General features: G+C 39.6%; 1 protein-coding gene across 12 annotated transcripts in view; it reads right to left on the bottom strand.

Annotated features, from left to right (window-relative positions):
• The window catches only part of PARD3 (par-3 family cell polarity regulator), a 447781-nt gene that overhangs the window by 89201 nt on the left and 344530 nt on the right, over positions 1-14050 (bottom strand). For all 12 annotated transcript variants that reach the window (XM_059840275.1, XM_059840315.1, XM_059840296.1 and 9 more), the window contains one exon: positions 12213-12467. In XM_059840275.1, the coding sequence (XP_059696258.1) occupies positions 12213-12467 (255 nt within the window). The remainder of the gene's footprint in view (positions 1-12212; positions 12468-14050) is intronic.

Genomic DNA, 14050 nt, shown 5'->3' with positions numbered 1-14050 from the left:
ACATCCCATTTCAATGTGCACTACACAAGTGACAATACACGACAGTAAGAACCAATTTTGTGTAAAGAGGAGATCAGACCAAGTGACTAACAAGGTCTTCTCTGTAACTCTGTAGGAAATGGTTTCTGGAAGAATATCAACAGGCAGTTCTCACCAGCATACAGGTGTTAACCTTGGTGCCCTGGCCACATTCCAGCCCAGGTAATTACACTTAAATTCTCCTTCCATACTGTCCTGGCTTGTCTCCACTCTCTGGCCCTGATTAATGTGCAATTAAAGAGCAGCAGTGTGTCACTGCACAGGTGTCAGTGCAGGGAGTGGGGAGGGGATCAGCTGAGGGGTGAAGGTGTACTTATATTAACTACAAGTCCCATTAAAGGGTATGGAGTTCCTCAGGGTCCTTGCAAATACACTCTCTAGATAAAAGACAATCCTGCATAGACCATCCTATTCCTCACCTGTGCTTACAAGGAGGGCAGCTGATTTTTCTATTACTTTTTTTTCCTGCAGGTGAGGGGATAGCTGGCTCCCCTTTGTTCCAGCAAGCTCAGCAGGCAGCTTCCTCTCCCTGATCTCCATCCTGCAGTGCTCCTGATCTCACAGGAGAGTTGCTTCATTTCCCCCAGTCCTCTGGTGTGGCCCTTCAGCTCCACAGGAGATCCAGTGTCTCCTGAGCCTCCATGCCTGCAATGCACTCACCATCTGCAAATTCTAGCCCAGAATGAACACTGCAAGCAGGACTTTGAGAAATGCTCAGAAACCAGAAGCCTCTGTTTCAGAATTCACTGCCAACACAGTATCATTTCTCTGGGAGTTATGATCTCTTTTTGTCCAGGAAGTTGTGCAGATGAGCTGCAGAACCTCAGTGTTAAAGAAGAAACACAGAAAATCCTTTAGAAAAAGAAGGGCTGTCAGAGCCACACGTCCCACACAGCAGCAATCCTGCCCTAGCAGAACAAAGTGTGTATAAGGAGCAATCCAACAACACACACAGCTCTGAGTCATTTTCAAGGGTACTTTAAGACGCATCATTTTTGGTGGAGATGAATGCTGCAAGCATAATACAAAACCTGTGAATTAAAGGACAAAAGGCAACTTCCTATGCAGCTTCCTTTATTTAAAGACAAATCAAGAGTTATACTGTTTTCTAAGACTCATTATTCAAGTTTTGAGAGAGCAGTAGAGAAAAAAATACATGTTTTCAAAATAATTTGGGAGAAACAAGACGTAGGTAAGTGCATTCTGAAATATGAAAATACAATAGCTAAAAAAAGCCAACATTGACAATCATTCAAGGAGAAGTTCAATGATAACAATTATTTTGTAAGGTAATCCTTATTATTTTAAAATTTCTTTTGATGCCTGAAAATTTTGAATCTCTTGTTTTACATTCCTTTGTTACTTTAAGTGATTCATTAATTTTGGTTGGGTATTTAGTTTATTTTTTACACACACACACACCAGACTCCTCTCTGAGTTGCACAGCATTAGAATAAGAGAAAATGGACACAAACAGTAGGACAGGAAATTCTGATATAAAAAGCTTTTTCTCTTTGCCTTTGTTTTTCTAGCTAGCATGAAGCTGATCAAATACTAGAACAGGCACCCAGGGAGCTAAATGAAATCTCCATCCTCAGAGATATTCAGGACACAACTGCAGCCCTGAGCAACTTGACCTGAGCAAACCCACTCTGAGCAGGGGGTTGGACTAGATGACTTCTGGAGGTCACTTCCTCTGGAGCAGAGGAATTTTTAGAGATTTTCTAAATACAAAAACATACAGACAGACATAAGCACATGCACATAAAAATTCTGTCACAGCTAAACCCATCCTTGTATCCGCATTTCATTCTGCACATGGGCATGTGCTCTAATGAATGTGGACACACACATATGACATGCTATAAAAAAGATGGGGGCATCTGAGCCATGAGAAGGAGCAATAAAAAACTACGTGTGAGCTCCAATATAGTAGGATTACTTCTGACACTGAATGGTACGTTGGCTTTGCCTATTTTCCTGCTAAATTCTGACATCTTGAGCTGCAGCAATTTTAACTACAGCAGAATAGTGCAACTAATGAAAGCTAATGAAATTCAGTCTGCATGAATTGTTCAGTGTGGCTTCGCAGGACAAACAACTTAGCTCTGGCCATCTAAGCAAGACGTAGAGGATGTTCCTGAAATTTTAATTAGGCTGAATTGAGGAAAATGGCCTCATGGAAGAAAAGAAAAAGATGGCCCTTCTCTAATTCACTGTGCCCCCACATAATCAGGTGCACCCACCCAGTGTGACACATTTCACAACTGAGATGAGCAGAGGAAAATGAAGATTGTGACGGTTTTCCAACCAGTCACAGAACAGGATCAGGGTACAGCCCACGGCACCTGGACTGCCCCAACCCACTGTGCTGAGTAACAGCCCTTGTTGTGGCACCCAAATGGAAAGTTTTGCAGATACTTCTCTGCAGGGAAATCTTCCAAGAAGAAACAGGTTATGAAGCTCAACTTTAAATAGTAACAGAAGTGCATTTGGGGACTAGAAATTACCAGAGTATGATAATGTAGACAAAACTGAGATGAACAGCCCTACTAAAGTGAAAGGAGCAATTTCTTTTAATTGTACATCCTTTCATAAAATGCCTTTGCATAAATTCCCATAATTGCTCTTCTCCATGATCCCCCAAAGATTTAGACAAAAAAAACCATTACTTACAGCACTGTTTCAATACCAAGTTAGTTCTAGATGAACTACAAAGGCCTAATGGAGTAACTGCATAATCTTAACAACTCTACCAACTCTTTTAAATTCCCCCTATCACGTCCCTAATATTTTTGCCTTACTTGCCATATATAAAACTATACAAGTCCTCCATTTTCAATGTTTGTTTGAGAACTTTTATCAGATGTAGTGATTGAAAAAACCACTAACAAAAGCAAATGCTTGGAAAATTGTTTCCACAGAAAAGAAGCCTCTGTTTTAAGTACAGTTTTAAAAAAAGTTGGATCAATTAGCAATCTGTGAATGCTAGAAACATCTTAACAATGTCTCAAAGATGAAAGAGCATATCACAGAATGAGGAAAGGGGAAAAAATTAAATTATGTCTGCAGTCCTAATGAATCAAAGCCCAGAAGGTGGTCTCCAAATCAGCAGGTTTTGATGAAATATTAAGAAAAATTATTATTGATGAAAAATGAATAAGCTCTTTTTGATTTTAGCAACCTTTAAATCACACTTTGCTAATTAAATAGCTTCAGCACAACCCTCCATTCCTTGATGGGCATTTAGCAATCCTAAAAACGGGTGGGTTAATTTGACATTTTAGCCAATATGCATAGAGTTTATCTTAAGCTGGCAGACACAGCACAGTTTAAGATGAGATACAAAATAATACACAGCTAAACCTTCTTTTTCTCCTTTTTTCTTTCTTTTTTTTTTCCACACTATATCTACCAACACAATTACAAAGTAACGACAGGCAACTTCTGCTTGTTTTCTCTGCAGCATAGTAACAGATACTACCACTGTTAATGAGCCATGAACTATGTCTTGGGAAATAAAGACCCATGCTAATATTTTCTGTCTTCTTTGTTTGCCAGGTCAGAGCTCTTCCCATCCCAAAGATAAGTGGAAATAAAAGTCTGAGGGATATTAGTTCTCACATCCCTTGAAGTCTAATTCCAATTGTTTTTTTAGATGTTGGGAGTAGAAATTATGTGTTCTCTTTTCATCCCAGTTTGTACTGTGTTTCCTTTTAAATGGAAACCTAGGAATGAAGGAAGGCTGTATCAAACTATGAATTGTTGCACACAGAACAGTTCACTACAGAAAGCAATGCAGCTCAGGCATGCCACGCATTGTTACAAAACTATACACACAAATTAAAATGAAGCAAAATCTGCTCCTCTGCTTTTTCTTTCATAAATTAAGTCTTATATGTTATATCACTGTCTAAACTCTGGGTATGTGAAATTACCTATCCATTACAAATATGTCATCTATTTACCATAATAACATTTGATATATCCATCATGTAAGAAAGAGTGCTATGAATACATCAATTTGAAAAGCTATTTAAATGCCACTAGTATTGTAAAGAATGAAAAAAAAAAATTAATGGCAAGTAAGTCTGATTTTAGAAATAAGTCTGATGTTTTTCAGAAATACCTAATCATATAAAATAGGTCATGCAAGAAACTTCAATGTTTCACATCACAGTGTTTGAGCCTTAAGGAACAAGATTTCAAACACCTTATAAACCAATTCTTTAACAATATATCATGAAGTACAAGGCTGCAGGAATACACACTGTTTTCTGAGTGATGAGTGGAAAAGCACTGTTTTTCAGCTTTCCAACCAAGAACAAACTGAAACGAGATCTTTCAGCAATTTCTCAGTTTCCAGGGCTGCCAGTGTGGTATGTTTCATTCAATGAGTTTACAATATGTTAAAAAGAATTAACCACTTCCCCTTGCAAGCTATATGAAGTGATGCTATTTTCCTTCCTGAAGTTCACTGCAGAGGATTCCTCCCCACAATTAGACTCCACCACTTCCTCCAGTGACAAAGTACTTTGACCATAAGCAGGATGATTTGTGGGTCACATAAACAAACAAGGCTGGCCATAAGGATAAACAGTGTAGTTAAATATAGTCTGTCTCATCTGTGAAGTAGGTATCATTCATAAAAATAGAAAAGCAGGAAAACCCTTTCAAATCCTCCAACATTAGAAAAACATTTTACTGTTCATCCATTAAACTACATAAAAGATCTAACTTCAAATTGCATATTTAATTTAAGAAAGTAAAAAGCCAAGATTTCATGAAAACACAGGACTCTCTCCAAGCTCTTCCTTTGCACCCCTCTCCCATAACCAGACAAATCTAAAATGAAAAAATCCCTAGCTCTCCAAATGCTTGGAAAGAAGAAGCCTAAATCCTTCACCAAAGAGGAACAGATGGGTTGACTGGAGGGACATAAAAGACAAAAAGATCATAAATTTGTATTTTATTTACAAAGGGCCACATTCAACAGCAACAACAAATTAAACTGATTAAATTATGGTGTTCAAGTGAGGCACAACATCAGTTTGCAATCCAAATTTTGGTTAGTAGGACTTGCAAAGAACAGATTTTAGCAGTTTACACCGGTAGGATCAAAACACTTGATTTAATGAATAGAAAGTCTTTGCTTTTTCAGCTTTGTGTACTCAAATATTCCCCATAATTTTCTCAGAATGAAGAACTTCAAGTTGCATTGATGACATTAGTGGGAAAAAAAGATGTGCATGTTATGCACACAGCTGGGTTTCTGGACTGCAATCTCAAGCCATACAATAACCATTTGATGCCCAAGACAAGGCCTTTTTTAGCTTTTCCATCAGTTTTTTCATACTGGCATATATAATTACAGTTTTCTTTTTCCTTCTCTTTTTTTAAATTAAATATTAACTTCTATCATCTAAAAAAAAAAAAAAGTAAAGGTTTTTCTCCTTTTTAATCCAAGCAACAAAACACCCAACTGATCTATATCTGTGTGAAAACTGTACTAATACACCAGCAAAAAATACTACGCATAATTCAGTTACAATGTATTTAAATTACCAATATACTGTGTTGAAGTGACAGGTTTTGACCCCCCTTTATAAACAGTCTCTCAACTGCACTTAGAGGAATTGAAAATCCCCCAGCTATGCAGATACTCCCAGCTTCCAGCTCGGGAGCCCATCCATAGTCTCCCAAAGGAGGGGCACCAAGGGCACGTTTGGGCTGGCCCCTCTTCACCTCCCGGTCCTGTGACCCAGAGAGGGAAGTTCACCTCTCTTATCTCTCTGAGCATTTGCCCACTGCAACCATGGGTAGAGGTACTAAGCCCAGCTGCTTTTGTGAAAACAAACAAATAGCTGTCACACTTCAGATCGCACGGCAAGCCGGCCGGAGCAGAGGGGAAGAGAAACCACCGGGGTTTCAGGGAGGCTGTGGTAAATGGAGAGAGACGTGGTTCTCACAACAGTATCAGTGCTTGGGATCTATTCAGAGAGAGACCAGGACTTCCAAGTAATTAAAATGGGAGACCTGAATAGAGTTCACTGTAAGTCTGCCATTTATTCCACCAAAGTGGTAACCCAAACAGGGGAGTGCAGTTGCATACTTTCACAATAGGAAGCCTACATAAATCCTCATGAATTTATATTAAAACTTGTCTTATATTCTATCAAGATGGAAGAACAAAAGAAAACAACCAACCTAAGATAATAAAATGCCAATGCTAATAGTGCCTATTGGGTTCTAAATATACGGGTCTATGAGAGACCAAGCTAATTTTTAGGCAGTCCTGGGGGCAAGGATTACTGGCTTATAGGATGAAGGGTAGAGAAACAAAAAACCCCAATGTGTTAGCGTTAAAGTGAAATTAAACCCCATGAAGAGTCTCACAGAGGCTCTAACTAATCCTTCTCTGGGTTATAACAGACAGAGGAAGAAAAATACCACAATGACTTCCAAGTAGTTTTTTCAGTTTTACACATTAGAGAACTGCAAACAGTTCATTAACCCACTGCTCTCCAGGCAGGTTGCCTTGGAGAGTCTGATTATTCCATAACGGCATATGTGCCATTTCCTAGGCCAGGAGAGTCTTTCCAGAAGTCAGATTCTCACAGGAATGAAGCTTTGTATTGCCACAAAAGAGTGATACTGACTGGAAGGATTTAAAACCTGTGACTATTAATTTCTGAAACATTACCAATTACTTATGGCGTTTGCAAAACAAGAAGGTCCCTGCTCCGAAATGCTTGCAACTTGAGTATTCTCAACATATTCACCTGGTTCCTTCCCCTGTAGCATGGTGTCTGCAGGGCACTGATGGCAGAGGGTGATAAACAGGGAAGAACAAGGGATCCAGGAGTCAGGAAAACACTTCCCCATCAGCAAAGAGAAGTAAACAGAGGTAGGAGGGAAGAGCTTACTCATAATCTTATTCAATATAGGTTGTCAGCCCTCTGCACAGCTCTGCAGGTTTTAAATGTCACTGGATGGATGGTTTGCAGAGCCATGGCCTTTCCCTACACGAAAGTGCTCTTCAAGTCAACTTCCAGAACCATCAAAAAATCTCTTCTTCTGAGAAACACCCTAACATTTACAGGATGCATCACCCTAAGTAATAACTCCTATCTCTATCTCTGGTGGGCCTGGCAGTAAGCTCAAATTCCTACGCATAAATGATCCCACAGACTTAAGAACACTCCTGTGACTGACACTACTAATAAAGAAGTTTAATATAGCTGCACAAGAGCCAGCTTTTTTAACAAATATTTATCCAAGCACAGCAATATAGTATTTCATAGCTTTCATGACCCATTCTGCTATTGCTAAGAGTTATTTTATATACACTAGAAAGACAGGGTCTGCTTATTTCATTTTTTACATATTCTTTTATTATATCAGAGTGTTTCTATGCAGTTTCCAGGTTTCATTACTCTCATGCCAATTTACGCACAAAGATATTACTGAGAGAATCAAAGTTAACAACTTAATAAAATGTTCTCCCATTCTTTTTGGAAAAGCAGCAAGGAAAGTATGTGACCCGACCTGAAAAAAAACAATCTTGCCTCTTTGCACTGAGCAGATGACAGTTAAAGGAAGTGGGGTTATTTTCAGTTCCCAGATATTCCTTTGACATAACTTGATTCCACTTCTGATAGAAAATAAACCAGTTCATAAAGGTCTCCCTTCTAAAATGAAGGTTTTTTCTTTTAATGGCAAAATGCATGCAAAAAGCATATGATTATGGTATTTATGTTTCCATTAAAATGTCCTCAGCAAGCTGGAGGAGTCTAACCTACTATTTTCAAGCTATTTAGGTTTACAGCAGCACAGTGCCTATTTTATTTCAATTTTATTTCAGGACAATGCACTCTTGGTGGGAAATGATTAAAGAGTGACAGCCATTAGGAGTTGTCTTTCTACATCGTGCTCAGCTATGGATGTCAGGTGATTGCCATAAAGCCCCACTGTATGGCATTCTTGTCATCTACATGAAAAGCAGTATTGATCAGTCGTTCAGCTTCTCTTCTGTGTAATGCAAAACATACTAGAGACATTTTTCAGCTAAGCTGAAAGCCTTATTCTCAAGCACTATGTTCTTGAGACACCTCTTTCCCAAACGGCAAGAAAACCCCACAGATTATACATTCCACCTCTGCTTCACTCCATCAATGCCTAACATAGAAGAGAAAAACTTCTTAGAGCCTGTCTCTATTCACTGTCAGTGCACTGGATGGAGCTGATGTCACAAGGGCAGCTCATGTATTTGGAGCTAGGCTGATCAGCAATGTCTTCCAATTTATTTTTGCTAGAGTTTCCTTTCTTCTGAGCAATAAACTCCTCTGTTAAGAAAGACTATCTGCTTTGATTCTCTAGGATAAAGAGCAGAAACCAACTTTTTTTAGTGTTACATCCGTAACCGATACAATCACTGAAAATCCAAACCAACCAACCAAGCAACACTTTCCCCTCTAAACCCCACCAATATCCATTAATGATTGAACTCTGATGCAAGACAAATCTGCATTAAAGTAGTTCTAAACCAGTTTCAAGTCCTGTAAGGATATATTTGAGTAGCATTTACTATTTACAGGCTGGGTTTTTTTAATAGCCATTGTCAGTAAAACTGAGTAAATCATTGTCACTTACACACCTCTAGCTGTGCATGTCTCTAAGAAGTGAGTTAATATCTTTTTCTCCTTTGCTGTATTTTGACATTATACAACCTACTTTCTATTTAGAGAAATGAACACACAATGTTTAAGGAATCACCATGTGCTTCCTACCATTTTGTACTATCTGTCTACACTGATGAGCAGTTGACATACTTGTCCTCCACTTTGCTGTTCACTATTTGCCATGATACAGTTAAACTTACAACAGTTGGTGGTATGTGTTGATGAAAGTAATAGAGATGTTGAGGGAATATTAAAGGAAAACAAATCCTGACAAGGACTCACACACAGCCACAGTAATTCTCTTGCAAGTCACAAAAAAAAAAGTCATAAGTGTTCAGCAATGGTATGCAAACTATTATGGGACATTTTGTTATAGGCAACAGACTTTTAAATAACCTTTTGGACATACTTAAATGTCAAATTTTGTTTGGCACTAAGCACCAAACTTCAATAGAAATAACATTTCCCATATAAACAATGCTGCTTTTAATATGAACGTGCTAAAGATTTGAGACAGCCTGGCCATTACCAGCTCCTGGCAGTTCAGCACAAGGGTAACACACACTGAGTGATTTCCCATTCCATCCAAAAAGGCTGGAAGCAACTGTCTCTACTCGGGCAACCTCTGAATCATCCAGAAGAAAGGAAAGGATGGGAGGGAGAGGAAATAAAACACACTGAAAATAACACTCACCACGTGAACACTCATGTACACAATATTTTAAGGATGTAGAACTGCAACCAACTATTTCTCATCAAATTTCTTATAGCTTTATCAGAATAAATCAGACTGCAGAGAAGAAAGCTCCATGGAGAAGAGCCTTGAGCAGAGGCAGTTGGATGCTTGGTGTCAAAAGGGGCATCACAGGCAATGCCAAGTGAAAGAGGAAGGTCTCACTGCTGGAAAGGGATAGCAAGAAAGAGGTTGCAATGCAAATGGGATGAGGAGATGGGTATTCTACAGACAAGGAGACAAAAGAGTTAACAAGCACCTCAGGTCCACATGGTCACAACTGAGAAAAAAGCTCAGACTATGCTTTCCTAGTATATCTAAGATAAAGCCTGCAAAAGACAGAGCAGCCTTTGGGACAGTATCTCAGCCATAATCCAGGCTCTCACACTGAACATTACAAAGGTCAAGCTCCCAGACACCCTCACACACCTCAAGGATGACTGAAAGCTGCTCCCTCACAGCTGTTACACCTCCTCCATGCCCAACCAGGTGATCTTTAAAATCCCTTCCAATCCAAACTATTTGTTACATGATTCTGTGACACACTCTCAGCACTAGGCCCAAAGTGCAGACCCACCTTCTGGGAGAGGTAACTTTGAGCCTGAGATTGTGCACATCACTGTTACACTCCCAGAAAGTCTCCTGGAACCAGGGGGGATTCACCATCTCCACAGCTCTCTTGTTGAAACAAATGTGAGGAGAGAGAGGAAAGAAAACCCTAATACACCAGACCTTCATGCCTCAAACCCCCAAACAGGTATTTCAGAGTACACTTATAGCAAATAATAATATTTTACATCTGAATTAAATATTTCTTTCTGATTGTTTCTTGTCAAATGTGGCCCCCTTTATCACAGGACTAGGGTTGGTTTTCCATGCCCCATTTCTGGTACCCTACTTGCATTTTATCCCTTTGCTCAGGCCTATTGTGTGTGCTGGGTCTTTCCTTTTGTCACAGCATGATCCAGCTGTGAGAGACAGGACCCTCCGTGCTCCAGGAGCAGCCTGAATGTACAAAACTACTGCACTGCTCTTTAGTCCTACCTACCTGATTAACATCAGATTCCCCTGGTACTCCATTATCTTCCACTTTACTCACTCTCTCCTGGCTCTTTTATCAGCCACCACACAGAGTTAACTGGGTCATGCAGGTCTCCTATTTTGCTGTGCCAGGTTTGTATCAAAGAACTTTTTTTTTGTTGATGTGACATTGATGCCATTCAACTCCAGCATGAAACACTGCCTTTGGTCTAACAAAAACAGCCATGAGAGTCACCACGTGGCAGACATATCCAACCAAGCCATCTTGATTTCCAAAGGCACAAAAGTGCTGAAATGTCAGGCACCTGGGTATAACAGTGCCAGCCAATATAAGGTGAAGAAATACAAAATTCCAAGGACACAGATGCTGTCATCTTTTAACATTACTTTGCTTTGTTCATTGAAATAACATACATATACCCACAATATATAAATTATTTACTATGAAAAGTAGACCTTTTACCCAATGCAAGAGAACAGTGTGATTGAGAAAATAAAAAGGCGGCTGTGACACTGATTTTTAGTAACAGTGCAGCTGAGATTTTCTTATTTGTCATATTAGAGGATGTATATTTATCAATATTATGTAAAGAAAATTTCTAAAATAGATCAAGTGGAGGGTCAAGTACAATACTCTCAGTCCTTAAAGAGTTTAGATATTTAGCTGAAATATAAATGACTCCATTACTCCATTACCACCTAGAACAGACTATGCAAGGTGAATGCCACTGCTCATGTAGAAGCTATAGAGATCTCAAACATTGCACACAAAGACATTGCTTTGCTGATTTTACTGAAAATTCAATATTTTTCTGCTGGAAAGAATGAGATAGAAAACAAAATTATTGCTTTACTATGAACAAATAAATAACTTCCAAATGAGTGAACAACACGTCTTGCACTAGGATTTTAGTGTTAATTTTTGTAACGCTGAGAAAATGAACTACAAGTTTACAATAGTAAGCCAAAAAAAACAGGTGTATTTTCACTGTTAAAGCATTAAAAAACCACTGTGAATTCTGCCTCTCACTGGTTTTACTTTACGTTAATTTACATTCCTCTTTTAGCGTCAGGTTTTCAAATGAACTCAGAACTTAGAACATAAATGAGAATTTCGCCCAGTTTCAGCACAAAAACATGCAAGACACAGTTCAGATAATGTAACTGCAGGAAGAGAACAAATCATAAGCTACAACCCAACAAGTAACTCAAGAGTGAAGCTTAGAATTTGCCCACTTGTTCTATACCTCATCGAAAATCTCAGCCTGTTAGACTGAAGTTCAGGACTACAGTAGGACTAGAATCCATACAAGATTTAACCCATTTTTGCTATAACAACAGTAACCTTTCAGAGATTTTGTAACAGCTGTAAATAGATTGGAAATATTGTGTTCCACAAACATATCTGCTAGAGCTTTGATAAATAAACCTGATTACATTAAAAATTTGTATTCAATTCTAACGATAACCAACAGTGATTCCAAAATTCCAAACCATCTGAAGAAAGAAATGTAGGAAATGCAGTTGCTCTGCAGAAAACAACTTTCCTATCCCATTCTGCAAGAGGTTTATTTGGGTTGCTCTACATAAAGGCTTTAAAATCCATTCACAAAAATGCAGCTCTGCCTTTCCAGCTGACGTGGACAACCATCTCCCAAGACAAAAGCAACACAAGGGCAGATTTTGAGAGGGTGCATTGATTGATGTGTGGTGCCTACCTGTCTACAGGTGAAGACTTTGAATTCCGCGGTTTCTTCACCTGGGCGTACAAGGCTTCCACGGTCTGCCCCTCCCGGGGGCTCTGCGGCCGGGCGCTCAGCGTCACTGCGCCGCTGTTTGCGGAGTCGTAGGCGGCGATCCCGGCGTACATCGGATCCGCCTCGCAGCCGAACGCCCGGTTAAAATCCTGGATCTCCGCATAGTCACGCTCCCGAGCCTGCCTCTCTCGAAATTCTCGCGTTTTCGCTTGGATTCTGAAAAATTAAGAGAAGGCTGAAACCGATGGATGTCCCCCCTGAGGCATTTGAAAGCAGCAGTCAGCAGACACTTTAGGGAGCCTAACCTAATGGAAACCAGTGAAGGTTTCCTGCTTCAGTTTGTCATGAGGTGTCATTTACCTTGGACATTGAAGCTTAGATTGAAACAATGCTAACAATCAACATTGGTCTTTAAGGAGTACATCTGATTATCCACTGTCTTTATTTCATTATTAGCTAAATAATGACTAGCCATGGCTGCTGGTAAACAGAGTTAATTTATCATTTCATGCTTCTTAGGATGCCTGTGCTATTACCTGGCCTGCCACCATATATATTGTATTGTACTCCATCAAAACTTACCAGGTTGAATGGTTCTAATGCATGTATTTAGAGAGGAATTTTAATGTACTTTCTTTGCTTAATACTACAAAAATAATATTTTTTTTCAGAATTTAAAAACCTTGTAGGGATAGGATATATGGATATATTTATGTTTGCATGCATGCAGTAAACAGCAGAAGCAGATTCTTGTATAATTCCTTTGAGATGTGCATGCTTTTTAAAAAGTATAAACAAACTGAATCTGGCATCTCTCAAAAGCAGGCTGCATCTTTTCAGAAAGTGCCTTGTGTTAAAGTTACAAATGAAAGGTGATGCTGGACAGGGTTTATATCTATGTGCACTAATTTAGCTGCATGATAAAAAGTGACAGATAGAAACAGATGACATTTAGGAATCTGACAAGCACAAATCGAGCAGAGGTCATACTTTCAAAAGTACATAAAGATATTACAAAAATTTGATCTGGGCTTCGAGGTCTCTTTGGTATTTTATAACATTTGATGTATTGCACACACATATGCCCAGCCAACTGACCACACCCCCTCTACACTGTCGCCCCAGACCAGTTTAATGCTCTGTCATCATTGCAAAATGAAGCTGTCTCCTCCCTTCCATTAGCAAAATGTGCTCCTTTTTCATCTCATACAGCCATGGCTACAGAGTGACAGCATCCATCCATGAGGACTACAGCTCTATGCATCTCTGCTGTGTGCCATTTCCAAGGACATCTTGTTTGCCAACTTTCAACAAGAACAGCCTATTCAAAGCCTCTGTCTCTTTTGAAATCAAGCCTCCACTCTTCTGAAAATAGAAAAGCCTTAGAGTTAGGTAACTTGGACATTCTTGGGAATTTTGAAATGGCCCCTTCAAGATTACATTTGCAAAAACAAAAGGGGATACACAAAGGGTAAGATTCAGACTGCAGATAAAGACATGAAATCCCAGTGCTCACACTAGGTGAGCTCAGAGCAGCCACGTGTGCAGGCTCCCCTTACAGCAGCCAGGAGCTGTTGGCAGCAGACTCCAGAGTCAGGAACCATCTGTGTGTCAGAGAACAAAAGAAGTCACTCTAGAGACACTCTTGATGCTGCTGCTTAGGTCTTCCTCGGGAGCTTGGATACTCAGCCTTGATTGAGCTGCTCAAACATAAGCAGCTCTGGCCACCTGACATCCCCAGGTAATCCTGATGGACTTGCAGCTGCTGGGCAAGGACTCCCCCAGTTTATGCTGAAGTC

This window comes from Haemorhous mexicanus, chromosome 1, assembly GCF_027477595.1.
Source record: "Haemorhous mexicanus isolate bHaeMex1 chromosome 1, bHaeMex1.pri, whole genome shotgun sequence".
In the NCBI taxonomy this organism is placed as follows: Eukaryota; Metazoa; Chordata; class Aves; order Passeriformes; family Fringillidae; genus Haemorhous; species Haemorhous mexicanus.
The sequence above is the reverse complement of the archived record's forward strand: the minus strand, read 5'-3'. Positions and strand labels throughout refer to the sequence as shown.